This window comes from Eptatretus burgeri, chromosome 8, assembly GCF_056783735.1.
Source record: "Eptatretus burgeri isolate ZD-2024b chromosome 8, Ebu_testis_v1, whole genome shotgun sequence".
NCBI classification, from domain to species: Eukaryota; Metazoa; Chordata; class Myxini; order Myxiniformes; family Myxinidae; genus Eptatretus; species Eptatretus burgeri.
Window position 1 is genome coordinate 69940496 of NC_140968.1, and position 27419 is coordinate 69967914.

General features: G+C 40.2%; 1 protein-coding gene across 2 annotated transcripts in view; it reads left to right on the forward strand.

The window, feature by feature from the left end:
- Positions 1 to 3882: 3882 nt before the first annotated feature.
- Positions 3883 to 27419, forward strand: part of LOC147021988 (uncharacterized) — a 159149-nt gene continuing 135612 nt past the window's right edge. Inside the window, exons 1-2 of one of the 2 annotated variants that reach the window (XM_085892495.1) lie at positions 3883 to 4257; positions 4349 to 4537. In XM_085892495.1, the coding sequence (XP_085748621.1) occupies positions 4199 to 4257; positions 4349 to 4537 (248 nt within the window). In that variant the 5' untranslated portion in view covers positions 3883 to 4198. Of the gene's footprint in view, positions 4538 to 27419 lie in introns of both variants that reach the window. The other variant, XR_015061029.1, reaches the window with a different exon arrangement.

Below are 27419 nucleotides of genomic sequence, written 5' to 3' on the forward strand. Positions count from 1 at the left end.
GAAGGGAAGTGGTGTGAGAATGGTGAAGGGAAGGCAGGGGCAGAAGTACAAGTTTATGTGGCAAGGGTGCCCGGAAGGCATGCATGGTGTTGGTGTAATGTTTTCTGAGGAGGTTGTAGACAGTGTAGTGAGTGTGACTGGAGTGAGTGAAAGGTTGATGATGGTGAGAATTGTGATCGGAAATCTCTTGGTGAACGTCATCTCGGGATATGCCCCGCAGGTCGGTCGAAGCGATGAAGAGAAGAACATGTTCTGGTGTGCGATGGAGAAGTTGATGGAAAATGTGAAAGATGAGGAAGTTGTTGTGGTTGGAGGAGACTTGAATGGACATGTGGGAAGGAGTCCAGACGGTTTTGAGGGAGTCCGTGGGGGTTATGGATATGGTGTGAGAAATGGAGAAGGTGAAAGGATCTTGGAGTTTGCTGATGGAGCTGATTTGTTGCTCTGTAATACTCAATTTCAGAAAGCGAATAATAAGCTTATTACATACACGTCAGGTGGGTTGACGACAACCATTGACTACCTGATGGTGCGTCAGCGAGATAGGGGAAACCTCCGGGACACAAAGGTGATCCCAGGGGAGGAGACTGTTTCACAGCACCACCTGGTTGTCTGCGATTATAAGGGTGAAAGGTGCGCGGAGAATTTGGCGGGTGAAGTACCAACCGAGGATGAAGGTGTGGAGGTTGAAAGAGGCGACAGTGAAGGAAGCATTAAGAGAGAGGCTGAGTATGGTTGAAGATGATGTGGTTGAGCTTGAAAGTGGTTGGATGTCAATGAAAGATAGTCTATTGGGAGCCGTTGGTGAGGTATGTGGATGGACAAAAGGACCACCGAGGCACTCGGAAACATGGTGGTGGGGTGATGAAGTTGGAAAGACGATTGAAGAGAAGAGGAAGAAGTTCAAGGAATGGCAAAAGGCAAAGGATACGATGGAAGAGGCTGCACATGAAAGTTATAAGGAAGCCAAGAAGGCTGCAAAGAAAGAAGTTGCAAAGGCACAGAAGGCCCATAGGAAAATGTTTGGAGAACGCTTGGATTCGGAGGAGGGTAAGAGAGCGGTCTTCAGGATCGCAAAGCAGATAGCGAGAGAGAGATTTGATGTGACGGGGGTGAGTTGCTTGAAGGATGAAGTGGGACAAATTGTTGTGGATTCAGATGGAATTAAAGGAAGATGGAAGAGATATATGGAAAGGCTGTTGAATGTAGAAAATGAATGGGATAGAAACATCGAGAGTAACCCAGTTTTAGGACCAGCAGAGAAGATAACTGAGAAGGAAGTTGAGGAAGCTATAAGAGCAATGAAGAGTAGAAAAGCAGGAGGGCCGACGGGAGTTGTGGGAGATATGTTGAAGGCAGCGGGAAGTTGGGGTGTGAAGAGAATGACAGAGATCTGTAATCTGGTGGTGAAAGAAGGCCGCATTCCAGTGGATTGGGAACTGAGTACCCTCGTCCCTCTGTACAAGGGGAAAGGTGACCCTCTGGACTGTGGCTCCTCTCGAGCAATAAAGTTATTGGAGCATGGAATGAAGGTATTGGAAAGGGTGTTGGAGAAGAGGATAAGGAAGAAGGTAAAGATTGACAAAATGCAGTTTGGATTTATGCCAGGAAGAGGAACGACAGATGCAATTTTTATTGTCAGGCAGTTGCAGGAGAAGTACATGGAGAAGAGGAAGAAGTTGTTTTTTGGGTTTGTTGATCTGGAGAAAGCATTTGATAGGGTCCCACGCGAAGTAATGACATGGGCATTGTGGAAGTTCGGAGTGGAGGAATGGTTGATCAGAGTAGTGATGGCCATGTACGAGAGAGCACGCACAGCTGTAAGGATGAAGGATGGGAACAGTGGTGAGTTTGAGGTGAGGGTAGGAGTGTACCAGGGGTCGGTACTAAGTCCACTTCTATTTGTAGTTGTGATGGAGGTGCTGGCTCGGAGGGTAAAGGTTTACCGTGGGAGCTGCTGTATGCAGATGATCTGGTGTTGATTGCAGAGAGTATGGATGGACTGAAGGAGAAGATGAACAAGTGGAAGGAATGTATGGAGGCAAAAGGTTTGAAGGTGAATATCGGAAAGACGAAGGTGATGGCAAGTGGTAAAGCATGTGGTGAGGTGGAAAGGACTGGGAAGTGGCCGTGTGCTGTGTTCAGGAAGGGTGTCGGAGTGAACTCCATTCAGTGTACAATGTGTGCTGAGTGGGTTCATCGAAAATGTAGTGGTGTGAGAGGGTCATTAACCAGTGTGGCAGCTACATTCAAGTGTAAGGTGTGCATAGAGGGAGCAGCAGATGAAGGAATTGTTGAGTTGGATCTTGGAGATGGTGTGAAGCTGGAAGGGGTGAGAACATTTTGCTATCTCGGAGACATGCTGAATGGAGAAGGTGGATCAGACTCTTCGACGGTTGCTGGAGTGAGATGTGCATGGAAGAAGTTTCGGGAACTGAGTGGCATGCTGATAAAGAGGGGAGTGTCGTTGAAGCTGAAGGGAAAGGTGTATGCTTCATGTGTGAGGAGTACGATGATTTATGGGAGTGAGACATGGGTACTGAACAGGGAGCAGCAACAAAGGCTGGAAAGGGTGGAAATGCGAATGGTTCGGTCGATGTGTGGAGTATCGTTGAGAGAGAGGAAGACAAATGATGACCTGCGGAAGATGATGGGAATAGAGTCTGTGATGGAGGTTGTGAAGAGAAACAGGTTGAGATGGTTGGGTCATGTGTTGAGGAAGGATGAAAGTAACTGGGTGAGAGGAGTGTTGGAAATGAGTGTAGTCGGAAGTCGAGGACGGGGAAGACCGAGAAAAACTTGGCTAAATGTGGTGGAAGAGGAAATGTGGGTAAGGGTTTTAAGAAGGGGAGATGCAGAAAACAGGGTAAAGTGGAGAAGATTGTCATGGGGCCCGCAAGGCTAACCCCCGCTTTCGCGGGGAAAATGGCCTTTAAATGCTTGTGTGTGTGTGTGTGTGTGTTTTATCTATATATATAGAGAGATATATATTTTTTATATATATATATATATATATATATATATATATATATATATATATGTGTGTTTTTATATATATATATATATATATATATATATATATATATATATATATATATATATATATATATATATATATATATATATATATATATATATATATGTGTGTGTTTTATATATATATATATATATATATATATGTGTGTGTTTTATATATATATATATATATATGTGTGTGTTTTATATATATATATATATATATATATATATATATATATATATATATATATATATATATATATATATATATATATATATATATATACATACATGTGTGTTTTATGTGTACATAATATATATATGTATGTATCTGAGGCGACGCGAGGAGGAGTGATGGAAGGGACACATCGGCCATTTTGGAGTTAATGTCATATCGCACTATTTCAACCCTTACCCTATCATCCGAACCTATCATCATCATATCATTAAAAAATGTCGCAAACATCACTCATCCTCGCGGGGCCTCATATAATATAAATATATATATATATATATATTTTTTTTACCGGGCGTAGTGGCGTGCGCAGGAGACCCATTCCTCCCCCTCCCACACAAATTAATAGGGGAAGCTCTCTGACCCGAGGCTCATTCAGTTAAAACAGGAGAATGATTTTCTCCCCCTCCCATACAAGCTCATGTTAAATTGAGTGTCAAGACCCAAAAACACACAAAAAAAATACATATATATGTATATGTATATATATATATGTATATATATATATATATATATATATATACATATATAAAACCCAAACCCCCGAACCCAATCCCCGCCCCCCCTGACTCTCAGCCCATGGGGTCAAAAGAGGAGGCTGATCTCTGCCCCATTGAGCACATGTTAAACTGAGACTGACTGATTTCCTTTTATATTTTCATTCCACTCAGTCAAGTGAGTGGATTCACTTAATCAGACATCACCATTTTTTGATCACCACTGACTGTGTTCACTTTGTCTCTTCAAGCACGAAAGAAAAAGCTATTCCCCATTCGGTTTCTTAAAATGCAGAAGTGTTTTTTTCAGAGTACACTCGTGTTGCCTCAAGTCATTTCCCGTGCAGAATACGCCCTGGAAATACCATTGTTTTGTAATCTCCCATGACCTTATTACTCACGGTTCATATAAACCCAAGCTTTGTGTCCATCATGTTTCATTCAGAGAATGGAGCATTCAGATTCTTACGAGAACCTTGCGGATCATTCGGTTTCACCAGATGACAGGTGAGATTCTCAACCCAATTTATTATTTATTGTTTAAAACAGAATTAAATCACTGTATGACCAATAATTATTGTATGTGTTTTTCTCACAGCTTGTACCCAATAACAACGTTGTTGATCACAGCTGTGGAGAACAAATTATTTGACGATCACGAGGAATGGATACAGATGAACGATTTTATTCAAGAGATTTATTCCTTCAGGAATGAACGAAACAATATTATTTTTGAATGGAAAGAATTACTCTTGCGCCCTGTAATCTTGAAAGACCTGACTTCAAGGTGAGAAACATACACGTGTATGTGTGTATCGATATCTCTATCTGTCTCTGTGTCTGTCTCTGTGTCTGTCTCTCTGTCTGTCTATCTGTCTCTCTATGCTTGTCTTGTCTGCCTCTCTGTACCTCTGTTTTGATATCTCCGTTGAGTTTTGACTCGTTATTTATTTTTATTTTTCAGTTTAAACCCCTGTCTGGATGAACCAATAATCAAGTCAATCGTCTGCAGGAATCTGACATGAAACAAGACATCTGGCGTAGATTGCTTGGAAATATTATCTATTTTTATAACTGAATATTCAATATTTTCAATATTGATGAATTATAATTGCTTTGCTTTAAATTATTTAATTTTTAATTACAAGAAAAGAATAAAGGAGATGTAAAGGAGGGGGGGGAGTAGATGCGCTCCACCGATGACCCATCACCCCCTCATCCCACCCCCCTCCCTTCCCCGTTTTTGTGTGTGGGGAAGGGTGGGGGGTGGGATGAGGGCGGTGGTGGGCCAAAGGTGGAGGCGCGTAGGGGGATGGGGTGGGTGGAGCTTGTGTGGGCGGGGCTTGTGTGGGGTGGGGCCTGTGTGGGCGGGCAAATTTTTTTTATAAAATAAACATGTGTGGAACTAATTAACGAATCACTAATTATGTGAAGATGATGAATGTGGTGTTTGTGTGTGGAGCTTGTGTGGGGTGGGGCTTGAGTGTGTGGGGTGGGGTTTATGTGTGGATGGGAGGGGCTTTTGTGGGGCGGGGTTTTTGTGGGGCGGGGTTTGTGAGGGTGGGGCTTGTGTGGGCGGGGCTTTTGTGGATGAGGCTTGTGTGGGCAGGGCTTCTGTGGGCGGGGTTTCTGTTGTCGGGTCTTCTCTGGGTGGGGCTTGTGTGGGGTGGGGTTTATGTGGATGAGTGGATGTGTGGGCGGAGCTTGTGTGGAGGCTCAGCTGGTGGCTGATCATGGACATGGTTGACGTCGGCTGCAGGCTCAGCGAGTTGCTGATCACAAACTGCATCATCACCAGAATTGGATGATTCAGAACCTGCAAACAAAGAATATATTGAAAAACATAATGCCTTTGATGACAGGCAGACCAGTGGTACACCTCGACAGTGTGGCAGCACTCTCTATACAGGGGCGGATCCAGGACTTTGAAAAAGGGGGGGGGGCGTAAGGTGCGAAAAAGGGCTAATTTTCGGCACATTTTAGGAATTGTCATAAAAAGATCAATATTTTTGTCAAAATAGGGGGGGCGTACGCCCTCCACGCCCACCCCCCCTAGATCCGCCACTGATATAGCTGGCAGCGCTCTCTATAGCTGGGCGGTGCCCTCTAATAGTGTGGCGGCCCACCATACTAAAACCCCTTATGGAGAATACTGCGGAGTCATGGCCAAGTGATTACCTGCATAGGCTGTGTACAATAGGCAACTATCTACGTCCCCCCATATGACATTGCCTGTGGAGCACACAAACTTTACTTTCAGCAGAAGCAATGGTCAAAGTGGTGAAGTGATCGTAATATGAAACATACCCAAGCTATTCAAAGACGTTTGCCTCATCCGAATTGTATACATTTTATTTCATGCATTTTGCATAGTCGCAATGTTATGTATGTCGTCATTATACGACATTCATTCCCGATTTAAGTCATAATTTACTCACCTTCCTTGTCAGGGTCATAGTTTGGATCATTGTCTGAATCATCAATAACACTGCTACTGTCTGTATCATCATCTTCTTGAAACAATAAGTCAATAACTTGGGCAGCACTGAGAAATATATATATATATATATATATATATATATATATATATATATATATATTTGTGTGTTATATATCTATGTATATATATATCTATGTATATATATATATATATATATATATATATATATATATATATATATATATTTATAAATGTGTATATATATATATATATTTATAAATGTGTATATATATATATATATATATATATATATATATATATATATATATATATATATATATATATATATATATATATATATATATATATATATATATAAATGTGTTTTATAATCCTGGTGTTGGCGCAGTGGTTCGGGCAGCGGCTTGGGATCCAAAAGGTCCTGAGTTCAAGCCCCGTTGGGTCACTGAATTAATACACCAGAGGGTTGACTCAGCCTGTCATCCTTCCGAGGTCGACGAAATGAGGACAAGTATACTGGGCCGGTGTATACCCCGGTTAAAATAGGTGTACCATATCCCTGTGTCGAAAGAGGCGACCAGGGTTGTGTCAGGAAAGGCATCCGGCATAAAACATGTGCCAAATCACTATGCGGATCATACGGATGATCCGCTGTGGCGACCCCTCACGGGAGCATCCGAAAGAAGAAGATATATATATATACATATATATGTATGTATGTATCTGAGGCGCCGCGAGGAGGAGCGATGGAAGGGACACATCGGCCATTTTGGAGTTAATGTCATATCGCACTATTTCAACCCTTACCCTATCATCCAAACCTATCGTCATCATATCATTAAAAAAATATCGCAAACATTACTCATTCTCGCGGGGCCTCATTATATATATATATATATATATATATATATATATATATATATATATATATATATATATATATATATATATATATATATATATATATATATATATATATATATATATTTACCGGGCATAGTGGCGTGCGCCTGTAATCCGACGACTCGGAGGCTGGGGTTGGAGGATCGCTTGAGGACGGGAGCTCTGCACTGGGCTGTGCTATGAGAGGGTGTAGGGCACCCCGGAATCATGGCGAAACCCAATCCATATCCCTGTTGTAAGAGGCGACCAGGGTTGCGTCAGGAAGGGCATCCGGCGTAAAACCTGTGCCAAATCAGTATGCGAATCATAACGGATGATCTGCTGTGTTGACCCCAAACGGGAACAGCCAAAAGATGAGCAAATATATCTGTGTATATATATATATATATATATATATATATATATATATATATATATATATATATATATATATATATATATATATATATATATATATAATATATTTGTTTATAATATATATTTGTGTATAATATGTATATGTGTATAATATATAACAAGCCGGAAGGCGACATGGCTGCTCGCTCGAGATGGAAAGCTGGGCGACGTGACGAGCCGATATTCATGTACATGCTATCAATCATTTTAGCACAATAAATATGATTATCACAGCCCTCATCGTTTGCGCCCAGAAACACGCCTTCTGAAATTTCAGGCATGTTTCCAAAGAGACTCTAACAAATGGCAGCCCTCGTAATTCCATTCATCTATTCGCTGAACATTTTATTTTTTGATATGATGCTGTATTCTCCTTGGGCACAAAAAAAAAACAGGTCCCTCAGAGGTCCAGTTTCGGAGGTCTCTATTTTATTGTACCGTCCACAATAAGTGTACGATGTACGATAAAGTATTTTAGCTGTTACTTAGCAACGGAGGTGTGCACAGCAACCATTCATTTTTGTGTACATGCCAGCCACATTGTACACATTTCACCCAAATTTCATCAAAATCAGACTCTTTCTCTTGCAGATATTTGCAATTCACCGTTTCTGAAATGTTTGACATGGACTCGCCCAAAACCTATCTCCTCCTACAAATAGTTTTTGTTCGGGCTGCAAATTGGCATGAAGGGAGCGAGATAGATTGTGCACAGAAATCTAAGCTTCGATTTTTAGATTTTTTTTTGATTTTTTTTCGATTTTTTTTGACCACTTTGAAGGGCCGTTGCGATGCCGTTGCTCGGGCCCGTGGTCCTATATTCGAAAGCACACGATTCCCAGAAATACTGTTCCGACCAACCAAATTTCATTGGAATCGGTTGAGTGGTTTAGCCCGGATACAGGACCAAAGTTTCGCGGACAGACAGACAGATGGAAATGTCCACAATCAGGGTGCTCTCAGAGCAGCCAAGATGTATTATATGTATATAATATATATTGTTACGAATTTCGGTCTGCCCGGTGTGCGATCGGCCACCTAACTCAAATTGCGACCGCGTCGCCCACCGGAACGGACAATTCAGTCGTGACCCTCCTTGGAACTACCGCCAGGAGCAAGTCACGGGTGGGTCTTTCGACCACGCCACAATCGTGACAATTGGCCACCCGCGCAGGATGGGGTTGTTTGCCAAACTCGACCTCCCTAAGTACCTGTGCGAGTGGTTAACCGGGCGATCGTACCTCGCCGCTGGCCGACCGAGGACACGAACCTCTTAAGCGGTCCATTCCGTGCTTCAGTTATAACCGAGTGGTGTTAGCGCCAGTGTTAGAGCGGTTATAACCGAGCGGTGTTCGCGCCAGTGTTCGTGTTAGAGCGGTGTTATTACCATCCTTGTCAGGGTCATAGTTTGGATCATTGTCTGAATCATCAATAACACTACTGTCTGTATCATCATCTTCTTGAAACAATAAGTCAATAACTTGGGCAGCACTGAGAAATGCCTTCTTCCTGGGAGCTGCCATCTTGAATTTTGTTGATAGTTGTTTGTTGCACAATCATTTTGCACAGTACTTTTCGTGCATCACAATGAGAGCCCTCTCGTAGACACCAATGTTACTAAAATCAGTTAGTTGTGTTATACACAAGAAAGATACATATAAATTGTACTTGATAATGCCTCTAACTCAAATTCATGAGGTATGTCAGTTAGTTGACTATTGCGCTCAGCCCCTCATCAATATATATATATATATATATATATCAATATATATATATATATATATATATATATATATATATATGTATCAATATATATATATATATATATATATATATATATATATATATATATCTATATATATATATATATATATATATACTGACTCTCTCACCAACTTTGAACTTCGGCTTTCTGACATTAATCTCTTTTTCATATTCTAATTTTGTAAATGTTTCTGTTGGTTTAGTATTCGTTGAGGTGTTAATCGTATCATTATACTTATGTACAATATCCTGAATAAAAGATGACCATTGTTGAGAACCGAGTTGGGTGAAGTTTTTATATAGTCTCTCTTTTAAAGTGTGATTAAAACGCTCAATAACAACCGCTTTTCCTTCATTGAAGGTACTGTGTCATGTAATGCTGTTATTTTTTTTTTATAAAATTCATAAATGTCTTGTTGTAGAACTCTCTGCCCTCATCAGTCCACAATTTTTTAGGTTTTCTCTTACTTTTATTAAATATCTGTTGAAAGGCTAACATGAGTATTACCTGTTTTGTTTTTTAAAGGGACAACCCACGCATATCTATTCTTCAAATCAATAATGGTTAAATCAAACTTGTACCCCTTGTCATTATTGAGTTGAAGCAAATTAGTGGACCAGATATAATGCAGATGAGGGGGTGATGGGTGAATATTGGTTTATGTAATTCATCAGCTCATTGTTCTTCAGTCTTAATGACATCATTAGACCCGATAAGTTTTTTTGAATTGCCAAGCCCAAGTTTCAATTTAGTTCTGATCATCTTCCTCACGATGAACCTATCAACCTTTTCTCTCAAGGTTAAATTTTGAATCAGCGACAAATTATACAACATTTCTCGATCGGCGTTATGCTTTTCTTCCAATGTTGTGCTATTCCCATAATCAATATCTTGCCTCATGCACACTTCATCAACCCTATTGATGGGTTTACTCCATGGTTTAGGATTGTCTGCCTCATCTAATCTTTTATCCAAGTTTGTTCCTGGACCACAGAAAGAATACCCTGGTAGATGTAATTCCCCTGGTATTCCAGGAATTGTAAATTTACGTCCTGATAAAAACTTTTGAATATCTCCTCCACGTTTGTGTTTGGAGACAAATTTAGTCTTTTTCGAGCCACACACCGAACATGTACCTTTTTGTATAAACCTGTTATTTTGACTTTTAAAATACGAGATATTTATGGTATGTTTTCTTTTTACATTTGACACAATAACTCATTTATTTGTGAGAAAAATTCTGACAGAGTGTGAAAACCTTTTGAGTTTCCAACATGCACATTTGAATCTTAATTTTTAAAACATAAAGAATCTTCAGAAATGTCTTCACTCTCTCCTCCATTAATTGAAGTTTTCCATTTTTTTTCTTAAATAAAAGTCAATCACACCAACATCATCAATAATATAATCTTTATCTCCACTTTCTCGTTTATATCTTCTCCCTGAAAACGATGTTTATAGTCTTGTCGAAAATATTTCTAATAGACTTGTCAATTCTTTGTTTTCTGCCTCGGTGCGTTGAGATTCATTTATTTTCATTTATCTCTCTTCTCCCTCACCTCCTTCTCTCTCTCTCTCTCTTCTCCTTTTACTCCTCTTTTCTCTCTTCTTCACTCCTTCCTCGTCCCTTACTATCAATTCTTGAATCACTTCCACCCCATAGAATATCATACATATATTCATCAGGATTTCTTGTTATTCCTGTATCCAAAATAATTTTATTTACAACAGGAAACCAATAAAATTTCTTCTGAATTTCTAAAAGAGTCTTGTGTTTTCTTAACTTAATAATTTTTTCATTATTTAACATTTTAATTATATCCAAAGTTGTTGGTTCATTAACATCGGTATAAAACCAATCTTTTCTTGAAAATACCTCATTCTTATGTTGGAGAACATATTTATTAAAATACCGAATACCCTTTTTTGAAGTTCTGCTTGGACACAGAAATGATAATTTTCTTGAAGCCTTCTTGCTGTCATTTATGTATTAGATATATATGACATTAATATTATGACACGAAACACCCCCCCCCTTAATATTATGGCATGAAACACCCCCCCTTCATATTATGACATGAAACACCCCCCCCTCATCTTCCCAGAGTTAAATCATTTTGTATTTCCTTATTTATTATATATAATCCTGCTCTTTGTGTTTTCATGATATAAACTCTGGCAAAACCATTATTAAATCAACTCTTATTAAATTCTTTTATTTGTTGTTTACTTATCGTGCTTCCACAAAACTCATTCTCAGCACCAAGTGGATAATATTCTTCCTCACGAGACTGATTTAATTGTTCCAAGTATTCTTGGTTAATTTTCAATGACCAATTATACCCTAAATCATTCATATCATTCCCCCATTGTTCTATTCTCATACAAATGATACGCCCTTCTTTATAAAATCTTATTTTAATTGGAACTGTGAATTCTGTATGAGCTGGAGATAAAATAAACACTTCTTTATCTTTGGAATACACAGCTGTTTTATTCAAGGATATATATATATTGTGATAAATCACTTAATCTCACCAAGTCATTCGTGTCAGTCGGGCTTGGATAATTTATTAATTTATAAGCATTTTTCATGTTAATATTTTTTGTTATACTATATTTCTGTCGTTCAGCCTGTGCCTTTGTGTTATAATTTGATAAATCAATATCCAGTTATTGGGATACACCAAAGATAGAACCATCTTTACCAACATAAGTCATTTATATTAGATTAAAAATAATGTCATGAAAAAATTTATTTTTGTTGAGTTGAAACAACACATATAGACATAATTGACCACAACACTTGGAATTTAATTATTGGACTTGAAATATTTGATAAACACCATTCTGTAAGAATTTTATGACTTCAACAGGTGGTGGAAGACCAAAACTATCAAAATAATATTTGTCTTGACAATTAAAAATACAAACCCAATGAGAACTGTTCCCATTATTATCTTATAAGTTCATAATAATATTCTTTGTATGTTTCGGCATGTTTGTTAATTCATCTCTCATACAAATAACCACATTATGAATTTTTAATTTCTTACAATATTTGACAACTTCTAAATTTGATGTTGTATTCTTTCCAAATTCTTTAAACCACTCATCAATGCTCATTTATTTATTAGAAAGATGTAATCCATCACCCCTTTTTGTTAATTTTACACCTGCTTTTGCGATAGAAGAAAGCATATCTCCAACTTGCAATCTCACTTTTACAGGCAGACTTTCAAGTTTTTCAGCCAAATCGACAATTACACCACTTCCACTAATTTGTTTCTCCAACTCTTTGTTATGTCTTTCCAATTATTTTTGAGCTCGGAGTTGAGCCTTCCTTTCGTTGGAAGCTTTCACTGCTGCTGAAATACCACCCGTCAATGCACCAGCCGCACTTAAACCAGCAAATAAAGGAATTAGAAATGGGAGAATTCCTCCACTCATCTCTCATTGAATATTTCTTCAAAATTGGTTTTGACATTTTAATTTTAAGAGAGCCAGTATCATTCAATATTTTCACCTGTTCTCTTGTGAGCAAAACATCAATTCTTCCTGCTCCTTTTCTCTGAATTGTATGAAGGTTAATCGTACACGGCTTTTGATTAACATCTATCCCAGTTGGTACTTTACCACTCATTTATTTATCAAACAAATTATGTGAGACTAATCATAACACCATTATCTGTAATTCTGTTTCTTCCAAAAGCAAACAATATGTATAAACTTCTTCACTCTCTCCTCTTTCAATGTATAGGGAAGTATCCACTCGATTAGACTTCATAGTTTCCTTTTGAGCACTCAGGTCAAACGCATAGATTGTTTTCAAACTTTTAAAAGCTGCCATATCCAAAATAGGTTCTTTATTTCCATTACTTTCATGCACCTTTTGGTAAGACTTGTATGCTTCAGAATAATCATTTTTTTCCCAATTAATTTCCAATCTATATCGTGGATAAAATGTTCCATCTCGAGAAAAACGAAGTTGTTTCACCTTAGCATTATCACTCAGTACATTATTCTTATCAGTGGCAGTCTCACCATCTGGTTTTAAAAAAAATGATCCACAGATATCGTGGCTTTCCTTCCAGAACACCCAAATTCCACGTGAAAGTGGTTTGGTTCAGTTTAACATGTTGACATCTTCTTTTAAGATATGATACATTGAGTGGTTTCTTTGAGTTAAGTCTTATATTCAACATCTCTTCTGTTTAAAGATGGGAAGTATATTCACGAATATACTAACTCATTTCATCAATTACAAATTTATTCTGATCACCAAAAGCATTACCAACACCAAAAAGTAATCTATTTTCATTATCATTCCTTTGTAGTTGAAATCTAATTTTAAGACCATGCAGAACTTTATCATGATCACAAAATCCAAATATACCTTTAAGAGGAACTGCCACAGTAAAACTATTACCTGTTGTTGAATCATCATTACACATTAATTTCCTTTGACTATAACGTATAAGAGAAAGGGTCTGTGTTTGTATATCCAGGGTCTGTGTTTGTTTCCATTGACATATCAGGAATAAAACCTTTGACAGCCCCCTTTCCCATTCTATCACCGAATGAATATAGTGTAAATTTCATCATTTCAGATGCAGCAGAGACATAATCAACCGCTTCAACTTCTTGTGTTCCAATGTACAAACGAACAATATCAAACATTTTCCAGAAGAAATCATTGACGAATGTAGCGTTTGTGTTATTCGCAACCTGAGTGAATGTAAATTTACACAACAACATACTTTCGGAGAGATTCAAATAAGTTTGTTGATTATTTATTTCAAAACTTCATGTTCCATTTGCATTCCAGTCTGTTCCAGTTATTGCATTTACCTTGAAGTCATCTTCTTTTTTTTGGAGTTTCAGATGACAATGGTATCATTCAAATCGTAGATACTATCAATTCCTTGCATACTTGTATTTATTTAAGAAAAAAAGATGTTAAAACTTTTGAAACCCTGACCCAAGTATTCGAATTATTTCCGGTCGTTCTTGGGGAGACAACTGAGTTTTGCCTTTCTGAATTTCTTTTATTGCTTGTAATTTATGAGATTCCTTTTGGGCATCTTTTATACTCTTCATAGCACCCGATACATTTCCCACAGTAGAAGCAGTTGAACCAATTAGGTCTTTATGTTTCAGAATAGTTGAACCGATACCCATTAGAGTATCAATTATCCCATCTCCTCTAAATTGATGTCCAACACCCCTTTGTCTCTTAGGTTTATAGTATCCTCTACCAAGATACATACCTTCACCCTTGTAGTATGGGGAAAGGAACATCCCATCCCCTGTAATTATTTTATATTTTCCAAACTCGTGTTTCCTCACAGTAACCATCGTATTTATTGGAAAACTTCACGTAGGTTAATTCTGATGGATATAATTTCTCCATTAAAAGAAATCATACAATTATCTTGGTCGGTTATCCTAAAATTTACTCTGTATATGGTTTTTCCTGACACAGGTAGATAAACCAAAATTTTGGGTTCCATACTGAATTTATAACCAATTGGGGTTGAGTATGGGCTGAATGAAAATTATGTATTTGTTCTTATTCCATCATTAAAAGCACCATCCATCAAATCACGATGAACTAATACCGAATTTATTCCAGAGGATATTTGAATGACATTATCACTGTAAAACGTCGCATGAGTTTCAATCTTTTTTGAGCAGAAACCCAATAACTCTCTAAATGAATTATCAATTGTGAAATCAACCTGGCAGTTATTTTTAAGTTTAATTGTTGATTTTGAAGTATGTTTTTGAATCTCTATAACAATATTTTTTGGTTCATCACCCTGTTCTTTCATAAGGCGAGCAATTTCAGAAGATATTTGAGACATCTCATATGCTCTGGGTGATACTGTTTTCGTTTTATATCCACTTCCCGGATTATAACTAAACTTGTCATTTTTCTCGGTGATATTAAACAAGGTATTATAAGTTTCCATGGACAATAAAGACGCCTCATATTATTTTGTTGTGTCAAGTTGTAGTGGGGATGGGAATGAAGATGTGTGGTCGCTTGTGAAATTAAAACTAAGGATTTTTTTTTTTTTTTTTTGTATACCTTGGTCGAGGCTCGTATGAGAGCAAACACACAACTCACATCAAGGAGGCATGAGACAAGAGGGGCGGGAGTGGAAGGGACAAAACAGTGGGGAACAGACACATTAGGTGAACTGTGGAAGGGAGAGGGATGGGGATGGGACGGGGAACATGGCGAAGAGAAGATGGACATTTCAGGGACTTTCAGGAAGGAAAGCAGGAGAAATGAAGGAAGTGGGCTTGGGTGGATTATCGGGGGTAGAAAAGATCGAGGATTTGGATGGGGGAAGATAAGAGGTGGTGGTGAGCAGCTGTTTTGGAAGCCTGGAGGGAAGAATGGGAAAGAATAGAGTGAGGAAGTTTATTCCAAAGGCGGGAAAAAGAGGAATGAAAGAGTGAAGATGAGCAGTGATTCGTGATTTTGGTAGTTTTACCAGAAGGGGTTGTTGGCGGACCTTGAGCGCCCTGTGGAAATGTGGTGGGGACAAATCGCAGAGAGAGCAGGGGGGCAAGGCTGGAGAGGAGTCGGTAGAAGACAGAAAGACCACCGACCAACCTGCGGTGATTGAGTGAGAGGCCCAAAGACTCAGCTTCATTGCGGGAGATGCCGATGATCTTAAATGCCCTGGTTTCGACAGCGTTAAGCCGAGAAAGGTGGGAGGCAGGAGCACCAGCCCAGAGGGGAGAGCAGTACTCCATCAGGCTACGGACAAAAGCTTTGTAAGTGGTCAGGAGCTCAAGAGGGCCGAGGAAGGACTTAGCACGACGGAGGATTCCCAGTCGGCGACTGGTTTTTGAGGCGAGGTTGGAAATGTGACTTTCCCAGGAAAGGTCATGGCAGATAGTGAGACCTAGAAGCTTGAAAGAAAAGACTTCTTCCAGAGGATTGTTGAGAAAGTGGAGGGGGGGGGGTTTGTAAACGGTCCTTTCGAAGAGACATAGTGAGAGTGTGAGATTTGTCTGGATTGAAAGACATGTTCCACGTGTTGGACCAGTTTGTGATTTTATCCAGATCTGCAGTGAGCGAAGAAGCTGCTGCTTGCCGGTCTGAGGGATGACAGATGGTACGGCAGAGGGTGGAGTCGTCGGCAAAGAGAAATAGAGGATTTTCCAGAGAGTCCAAGAGATCATTGATGAAAACCAGAAAAAGAACAGGGCCCAGAACGCTACCTTGAGGAACTCCAGCCTGCACAGGAAGAGGGGATGAAAGAACTCCATTTAGGGCCACACGTTGACTGCGACAGGAGAGGAAGTCTGTGAGCCATGAGTGGAGATGGCCTTGAATACCATGGGAAGAGAGTTTGGTGAGTAGGGCAGGGTGCCAGACTGTGTCAAAAGCACGTGATATGTCCAGGGATACAGCTCGGATTTCCTGTCTGGCATTGAGGACCTCCATCCATTGATGGGAGAGCAGAAGCAGCATATCCAGGGTAGAGTGACCTGGTCTGAAACCAAATTGATGATTGGAAATCAAGCCATTGGAGAAGAGGAAGGATTTCATATCTGAAGCGATGATGGATTCCATCACCTTGCTGATGATTGGGAGAAGGCTGATTGGTCTGTAGTTATAGGGATCTGTTTTTGCACCTTTTTTATGCAGGGCAGTGATGTTAGCAGATTTCCAAGCAGATGGCAGATGACCTTGGGCAAATGAGAGGGTGAATAGAGCAGAGAGAGGGTGAGCAAGAGCAGAAGAGCAGGCTTTGAGGACACGTGGGCTGATGCCGTCTGGACCGGTTGCAGAATCTGACTCGAGGTTTGAAAGCAAGCTCTCCACCTTGTCAGGAGAAAAGGATACAGAGTCCAGGGACAGTTGGGTGCGACTGGGTAACGTGGGTAGAGATAGTGATGGGTTTGGGACACAAGATTTAGCTGCAAACACCGAGTTTAGACATTCAGCTTTATCACGTGTGGAATCAGCAGTGCGGCCATTTGAGGTAAGGGAGGGGATGGAGGGGGAACATACACCAGAAACAGATTTGATTAAACGCCACCAGGATTTTGAGGAGGGAGAGAGGTTTGAGAGTTCAGACTTGAGATGAGAAAGATGTTGTTTTCTGGCTCTCCTGAGGGTAGATACACACTTGTTCCGAGCTTTGTGGAAAGAACTGAGATTGCCCTCAGGAAGAGGGAGAGGAAGATTGTGCTTCACATCTTATTTAATGTGAGATAAAATGTCTTTGTATTGGCATTTATTAATCATTTTCATGGTCATCAACTGGTCTAAAATGGCTGATGCTTCATTCAAACAATTGTTATTTCCAGCCTTCTTACTACCTGACAACAATAACAGTCTATTAAGTCATTGTAATGGGTCATTTGGAAGAAAACAAACACCTGACCCAAGGATACTTAAAGCCTGAATAATGTGTTTCTCCTTCTCATTCTTCCTACTTTTACCAGAAAGACTAACCCTATAATTCAGAGAGTCCAGCAGATCAATATATACTCCATCATCCTTATTTTCCAACTCCGATGGTTGATAAAAATACTTTGATTCATCCCTCACAGTTCAACCTTGTCTTCCATCTTTTGTGAGAAGAAACATTAATGTGGGGGTTAATTTGGCAGGGGGTTGAGCAGAACTCAAGAACCTTAATTCATCATGAAATATCAATACCTTTTCTTGAACAAGATGAAATATTGCTGGTTGTTATGTTGAAATGAGTCCTTCTTTGGTTTTTGAATCCACTGAATATTCATTGTTTTGAAGAGCATTCACAATATCATCAGGGGGTTGATTAATCTCTTTCAGTTGTTGAAATAATCCTTCATCATCAAAAGCTCCTATATGCCCTAATTCTTCCTCTGCCATTTGACTGAAATCTTTCAACATTTGAAGTTTTTTCGGAGTATATTCTAATGTGGGAACTGTGGAAACATCTATAATTTTTTCTTGGGAAGTTTTTAAAAGTAGTTAAAAAAATTCTCTTGTTTTCTTTCAGATGCTTCTTCACCCATTAGTTTCTGTCTGCGTTTCTTCTTTCTGTCTTCCTGTTGTTTTACAACTTTTGAAACCATCTCATGATGCTCCCTAAATCTTATTACTCTTTCTTTCGCATCCATTTATTTATTGGAAAATATCATTTAATGAATTGTAAAGATCAACAGGGAAATTTTCCTTTTCTTCATCATGAAAGTGGATGTGTTCAAATAAATCATTTTCTCGAAATATTTCATTACATTCTTTTTTAACATTAATACGAGTTGTAATTTCTTCTTCACTAATACTTGTATCTCTGCTTTTCATACGTCTGCGTTGAGTTTCTTCATCAACATCAAAACCGAATGATAAAATCTTAACCCCACTTAGATGTTTAATAATTTGTCTCATTCCTTCTGGATTCGTTTCTAATATCCCAAGACCACCAGATTTTAGTTTCTTGAACTCACTCTTACAATGTGAATATTTTGTTGTGCCAAGAGAAACCTCTTCAAATATTTGACCTTCATTCCTCAATCACATTTGTTCCTCTACTGAAATATCATAATAATCTTTACATGTGACTTCTCCAGGTCTTATTGCTCTGGTTATTGTTGATACATTGCATATCACGGGGTGTTTTATTAAAGTAAATTTACAATATTCTCATTTGTACAATACAAGAACCTTGATTTATGAAAGTTTTTTCCAGAAGCAGATTTACCCACAAGATTTAAAATAATACTTGTCATTTATATCTGAAAATATATCCCTTAATATCTCATCTTGTTTCATAACAATATATTTATATTTTTCAGTCGTGTGCTTCATATAATCCGCAAATTCCTTTTTCCTGCATAATTAAGAACAATTATCTCTCCAAAAGTTGTTTATATCAATTGAATTTAACTTGAATAAAAGTATTAGCATTGTTTCTTCTGGAACGACGAGGGAGTTGAAAGTATGATTGACTAAGATAAATACAATTACAAGAAGAATGTCTTCCTCTTGTGTAGTTGTTGTTATTACCATTTGGTTTCTCTCATAAACACAATCATCAAAGATAACGAGGTTCTTTTTTGATTTATCCAAATCTTGGGGAGAAGGTATATCATCTGTATTATCACTAAGAATACAAGTGGTCGGTTTTGATTACTTTTTATATCTCTGTGTATCACAAAATAGTTGTATTATATCTTCAATGTTGTAATCATTTAGTTTTTTTTGAAGTTTAAATAAACCGATTATATCTTATTTTTGAAGACCAGCATGAAAACATTGTGAGAGTAGTTGATACGCAGGTTGAAAACTCGATTTTGTGAAAATTATTAAATTATCATAATCTAAAAAGTTGGGAGTCAGGAGCATCTTTAAAAGTCAGCAGGTTTTTCCACATCTGCTTGAACCAACTTTGAGACATCTTAATGAATTTGGAAGATTTTTATGGTTGTTAAATTTTATCTTATTTTCTCAAATGGGTAAAAAATCATTCATTTATATATTTGGAAAACAGGTTATTTAATTTATTATTGGCTTTTTAGAAACTTTATACTTTATCCTAAGTTCAGGTTTAATTTCAAGATAATCCATTGTTTTATTTATACAATATCTTGTGTTGATATTTCCCTGAAAATGACAATTGTGAATAATAGATAACAACAATCCTTTGAACTTTCTCTTATACGTTGAGTTTCTTCCATTGTCAGGAAAGGTGTGTTATCACCCTCATACTTTACATTCATTTCTCGAATCAATCTTGCAAAGCAATTCATTTTTGGTGTAAATCTAAAAGAATTATTTTCCTTTTTACATTCTTTATTATCATTAATTAGAAGATAATCGCAGAATATACATTGTTTGTAGGCTTTTGACTCTGTCTAATCCCCCTCTTTCACACGCAGGACAATTCTCAAATTTGTCATATGGAGAATCAGGTAATTTAAGAGGCTCAAAATCTAGCATATTTATAAAGTAAAGCTTTACTTTAATTAAAATTCATCTTCGGGATCATCTTCCGTACTTTCACAATCATGTGTAAAACTACTTTCATAACTATCGTTTGAACACAAACTCTCGGTATCATAACTGTCATCACTCTCATAATCTTCAGTTGAATAATGACTCGTATTTAATTAGTAGAAAAAACATTACCATCGACATCGATATACTTTTTTTCATGAACAGATTCAACTACGACATTTTTTATATTAAAGTAATTTTAAAATGATCCTCAACTTTGATTGAACGAAATGTCATTTCACCTGATGTATTAACATCCTTTATTTCATCAGGATTTACATCTTCAGGGTTGTTGAAAAAAATACAAATTTCTCCTTGCATATAACAGATGGACTTATCTTTTCTTTCTGAAGCTTCATCCATAAGGTTTTTATTTTTTGATACTTTTTCTTGTTTCATTGCTTTTAATAGTTACCTTCGCAAACTTTGTTGCGAAGGTTACGTTTTGATCGCTGTGTATTTATTTATTTATTTTGAATATGTGTTTGTTTGTTTGTTATTCGCATAACTTCAAAAGTATTGAAATGAATCGCAGCAAATTTGGTCGGATGATTGGTTATTATCCTGGGACCATTTGATTAGATTTTGGGAGCAATCGGGTCAAAGTTCAAGGTCAAGGTCATGAAAAGGTCAAAATCATCTTTTTACCATAGCGCGGTCAATTTGTATCCAATTTGCATGCAACTAATGCCAAAATGTTCAGAATTCAATGCCCCATCTTCTGATATGTGACATGACACAATGACGTAATAATCCTTATTAGCGGTTGGGAGTCAAAGGTTAGGGCGGGTCACGACATTGCAAAATGTGCGGTTTTAGTCATAACATGGTCAATTCTTATCCGATTTGCATGAAACCAACACAAAATGTTGACTGTTCTGTTCCCCACACTCTAATACCAATTACAAAATTAAGAGTACAAAGGTCGAGGTCATGAAAAGGTCAAAATCGTCATTTTGCCATAGTGCAGTCGATTTTTATCCAATTTGCATGCAACCAATGCCAAAATGTTGAGAATTCAATGCCCAATCTTGCGATATACGATATGACACAATGACGTCAATACCTTTGTTCGCGGTTTGGGTCAAAGGTCAAACACGACCTTTATTACCATAATGCGGTCAATTCTTATACAATTTGCATGTAAGAAGATTCAAAATGTTTAGCATTCAATTCCTTATCCTGTGATGTGTAATATTTGATTTCTTATAATGTGACCAGTTGTCATCAGATTGACTTGGCACCGACACCCAAAAAGGTCAGGGAGTTCATACAGAAATTGTACAATGTACGTGAATTTCCTGCTGTACATCTGATAGTGTGTTGTTTTCATGAAAGAATAAAAACGTTATTGGTAAGTTTAAGGATGAGTTGGGTGGAAAGGTCATGAGTGAATTTGTGGGTTTGAGATCAAGTCTTGTGCTTTTACGTATATTGATAATAATAATATTGAAAGGTGTGATAAGAAGCAAAAGGGAATAAAGAAAAATATAATCAAGGAAACAATAAACTTTAAACATTAATACAACTGTTTAACCTTTAAGAAGGAAGAGTCCAGAAAAATGATTACAATAAGAAGGTATAAACACCAATTATATACAGAAGAGATAAATAAGAAAGCATGAGGAGTCTTTGATGATAAAATATATATATATATATATATATATATATATATATATATATATATATATATATATATATATATTTTAGAGAATGGAATCAAGAGTATCCCTTTTGGTTATAAGTGTTCAGGGGTGTCTTTTTTCTGATTTATAAATGACAGAACCAATCAATAATCAAACCAAAGAGTGGAGATGTAATCAGCCTTGGTATTTCAATGGGAAACATAACGAATGTGAGAAATATCAAAAAAGTCTTGAAGAAATAACCGGGGTAAAAGTAAATAAAACAAATTAAGCGGATCACTTTAATTACATATAAGTTGGAGGATGGAAAGGAAAAAATAAATATCCTTGAATGGACTGAAAACTTTGATTGTTTGACGTTTGATTATTGCCACATGTATAACCTCTTTCATATCCTTTTTCATATCCGTGTCAGTATCCCGATGTATCCATTTCTTTTAAATTCATCTGCAATTTTACGAGGAAGAGTTTGGAAGAATAATAATATTTGATTTATGACATTACCAAAACACTCTCTGATTTTGAAGATGAAGCATCTCAATTTGTTTGATGGAATCATTTATAAGGCAGAAAACTTTTCATCTCCAATCTCATTTAACTCTTTAAGACCATTTTTTTCCTCTCTCCCCACAAATATATACTTTTTTTCGCTCTTTCCATATATATTTACACACACACACACACACACACACACACACACACACACACACACACACACACACACACACACACACACACACACACACACACACACACACACACACACACACACACACACACACACACACACACACACACACACGCTGTCGAGGCTCGAATGAGAGCCAACACACAACAAGAGGGGTGGGAGAGGGAAGGAAAAAAACAGTTGGTAACAGAGACATGAGAGGGGCGAGAAGAAGGTAAGTAGTGGTGCAGGCAGGGGAGAGGTAAGGAGGGCAGACAGTCGAGAGATGAGGACACCGGTGGGAGGTGGTGTGGCGAGGGCAGGTGGTGCCCTGGCGAAGACAAGCAATGAAGAAGAGAGGATGTGATCAGGCAGTGCAGTGGTGAGGATGCAGCAGGCAGTGGAGAGGCATCACACGACTGTCGACCACTGGTGGGCACACGTAAGGACTGTCATTATAGCCCCTTGCCAATTCCTTTAAAGAACGTGCCATCTTATTTGGTGTTCCATTGTCTGGGACTCAAGACCATGCACTCACAGTCAATATCATCTTCATTAGTATCCCCATGGAAGAATATTTGCTTTACCTTTTCCAACTTCAGCATGCAGTTTATTCTGGATGTAACTGGTTGTCCATGGTTGATCGCCGCCTGGTGGGAGTCTAGCCTGGTGTTGGCTTCGTGGTTCGGGTGGCGGCTTGGGATACTCGGGTCCTGAGTTCCAGCCTCGGTGGGCCGCTGAATTAATAGACCAGGAGGTTGACTCAGCCTGTCATCCTTCCGAGGTCAGCATAAATGAGGACCAGTGCACGGGTCAGGGGGACACTGCATCAGCGGCACAGCCGCATCCCAACCAATGATGCAACCAGCAGCCACAGGCTGCACTCGATAGAGAGAGGTGGGAGTCTCTTTGTTGCAGCAAGGTTGTTCAGTTCATCGTTTGAGGCCAGATGTAATCTTTCATTCCAAAGGTTCAGCTTCATTGAAGTTGGATTGCTGTCTTATGAAAAGACTGATGACAGGAAGCTCCTGTGAAAATTAATCCATGAAAGTGTGGAAATTTGGTTTGTGCGAATTGTTGTACTCTGTTCGCTGTGATAAAATAACTGAAACAAAATTTCCAACTCACCACAGCGAGGAAGTGCAGATAGCCGATGATCACCACAAAGATGGTAGATGGGAGCCGATCCATTGGATATCCAAAGTGGTCCTTCTATGTGTCGAGTCACTGCATTGTGTCAAACCTGGCATTTGGTGTTGCAAAAGTGCCCAGGGACGTTTTTGTCTGTCAGTGCACTTTTCAACTTGGGCAATAACTTGTCTGTGGTGTCAAATTGCATACATTTTGGTTGATTCCCGGCAATAAAATGTGTGTGGTAATCAACTGTTGTGTGGTCAGATGCCCAGGTGTGGTGTGTCAAAACTTGGCTGGGATGTATGGATGAGGATTTCCAGTAGAGATATCACACCTAATAGTATTACTTATGTGGAAACTGGGACTGTGCATCAACTGACTCTTGCATTTCTTCATCTTTCTGACCCTGAGCAATGGCATCAAAATCAATGACGGCTGTTGTCTCGAAGGCATTAACGTCCATACGTGATAACGCATTGGCTGCTGTGTTCTCTTTGCCTGAAATGTGCCTCAAGTCAGAAGTGAATTGGAAAATATAATCCAATTGTTGAATCTTACGTGGAGAATGCTTGTCTGGCTTGGACTGGAGTGCATAGATGAATGGCTTATGATTAGTATAGACACAAAAAGGATGTCTCTCTCAAAGATGTCTAAAATGCCTGATACTCAGATAAACTGCGAGTTCACGACCAAAGGTGCTGTACTTTGGCAAGGTAGGTTGAAGTCCGTTGGAAAAGAAAGACAAACTCTACCATTCCCCATCGCTGTGTTGTTGCAAAACACCTCCAACTCCTCCATCTGAAGCATTAGTGAATATACACAGCAGTGCATCAGTCTTGGGGTGTACAAGTCGTATCACTTGGGACAGTGCAAATCTTACCTTTTGAAATGCTACAAGCTCCATCTCACCAATGTGGTGTACTGAATAGAAGATGCTTAGCAGGCAGACACGATGCGGAGGAACAGTCGAGCCGGGCTGTGGTGATCAAGCGCGAGCGCGAGCGTACTCTGCCCGTGGCTCTCCTTTATTGCGTATTAGCACACTCACGAGCCGGACGACTCCAGCATTACTACGACGCCTCAGGCGGCGCGCACACCTTATATCCCTTGCAGATACGATGACCACTCCGACCACTCCCACACCACCATGCCCTTCCCCGCAGGCCCGCAGACTCCACCACACTCCTCCCCCCTAAAACTATGATTATTAGATGATCACCATCATAAGAAGCATAAACAACACGAAGGACTTCGGTATAATAATCATGAAAAGAAAATGAAAACAGCGAAGTATAACAGCACACCACATCATATAATGCGTGAAAGCGAGTTAATGGAGCTGCCCCGGCCAGATTCCGAAGACACAGCACCTCCCAAACTCTGGCCGCGTTACCGATATGAAGCAGCAAGGCGAAAAGCACAGCAGCCCTACACAGCGGAAACGCCCCCAGGCGGCTCATGCTGACATGGCCCTCGGCGAGGCCGTGGCGATCTTTCGAGCCAACCTCCCCCGGCACCATCAAACGCCTCCGGCCCACTCCCCCCAGGCAGATCCGACGTAGATAAACATTCCGAGGCCGGAAGCCCGCTGTCTGGAAGCCGTGGCGCCAGCGCCAGCCTTGATCGACCTTGGCCGGGGGCGCTGAACAGCGCCGCTGGCTGTACGCACTCAATGCTCCAAAATAACCCACGCACCACAATCAGTTGAGATGCCAATGCCCGTCTAAACGGCCTTGAGCGAACACAGAGAGCTGCGCTCGCAACCAGAGGTGGGGGCAACGCCGACCAGTGCACCAGTCTTGGTTCCGAGTCGATCTCCGAGACCCACACGGCAGCTAGACGGCAGCAATTCCATTTAAACCACACTTCAATCATAGGCTCGTTATAAATCACTACGAACATCATTCGAAGCATTGCAAACTCATTTTTCCGTACAGCGCGCTCTTTTGATAAAATCCCAGCACATGACAAAGCAACTATCCGCGGCCCGGGACAATGGAAGGTCAACCCAACCTTTTTATTCGCCACCACCGCTCCCAAAGCCCCCACATCACATTGATCATAATACAAATCCCATTGATTGATCTCCGCCAAATCCACTTTCACACGGGACCTGCTGGCATTAATTTCAACAACGTTAAACTGCATCACTAGAGCAAGGAAAAACACATATGCCATGAACAACAACCCACAACCCACATCACGAGTCCGTTTCTTGGTTGTCGACTCGATGTTGTGACTCGCGACTCCCTTTAACGCCACGGGCTCACCGCAACCTGTCGCAGCCGCCCGAACAACACCGGCGCGCATTGCCTCACGAACGCTGCCGAAATGCGGGAACTCATCGCGGGAGCTGATACGGCTCTCGCCGCTCCCGAACCGCACATCACCGCCGCAGGCAGCAACGAACGGCCGCTCCCGTTGCATCGACGCGGCCCCCGCCGCCAGAGCCTCGCCCTCGGTACTCGACGAAGGCCTCGAAGAGAGCACTGGCACAACTGGAGGTACGAACCGGAGATCCAGTCCGAGGTGCGCCAGCCAGTCCCAACCCAAAAAGGCGGGCCCCTTCCCTCGTACAACGAACACCGAGAGCCGGGCGCGTCGACCTCGGTAGCGCACTGAGACGTCGGCCCTCGCAAGCGGTGCAATCGCTTCACCGGTGTACGTGTATAACGACAAGGCCGTCTTGACCAGGCGAATACCGCGAAGACCACGAGCCGCCTGCTCACCCATGACCGACACCGCAGCCCCGGTATCCATGCAAAACACAGTCGGTTGGCCATTCACTTCGACCTCCACCGTGAAAGGCGTCGTCATCTCCGAACCAACGGAAAACAGACTCAACCGTGGTTGCATCTCCTGCTCCGGCTCGCCGGCATCGTCATGCCCCGGTTGCAGGCCGATCTCCAGGTCACTGGGGTCCTCCCGCACCTCGTCATCCAAGACCCCAACGGAGGCCCCCGCCATCCGACACACACGCTTCAAATGTCCCACCTTGTGACAATGCAAACACACGGTGTTCTTATACGGGCACATTTGTCGCAGGTGCGGCCCCCCACACCCCCAGCACCCCTGGAAAGCCCCTTCGCTCCCGGTGCGACCGTGCTGCGGTGCGCGCCCTCATCCCGCACCGCCAGGTGCGCGTGCGACTTGCGGCACTTGAGCCATCGCGCGGACTCCGGGCTGCGCAACCTGCGGCACCTGTGCGGTCACCGCGTGGACCTCGGGATTAGCCGCCATGCCCCAGCTGGAGCTACTCATTACGTCCTGACCAGCAATGGTGCGGACATCCGTGAGTGTTTGCTCGACAGACGAAGCAGTCGCGACCGCCGAGTCGAATGTGATGTCAGTCAACCGCAGGATGGCTGCTACCATCTTTGCGTCTCGCAGACCAGAAATAAAACGATCTCTGAGCCGTGCCGGACGCTCCTCTGTCGTGAATTTGCACGGCACAGCCGAATGCTTCACCCGTGCTACGAAGAAAACTGATCCTAAAAATATCTCGTACATTAAAAATAAAAACAATAGATTTATACAAAGGGGGATATGTTCAGTGTGTGGAAGCAAAAAGTTTGAATTTGTCAAAAACAGTAAATCGATGATCCACAGATATCGTGGCTTTCCTTCCAGAACACCCAAATTCCACGTGAAAGTGGTTTGGTTCAGTTTAACGTGTTGACATC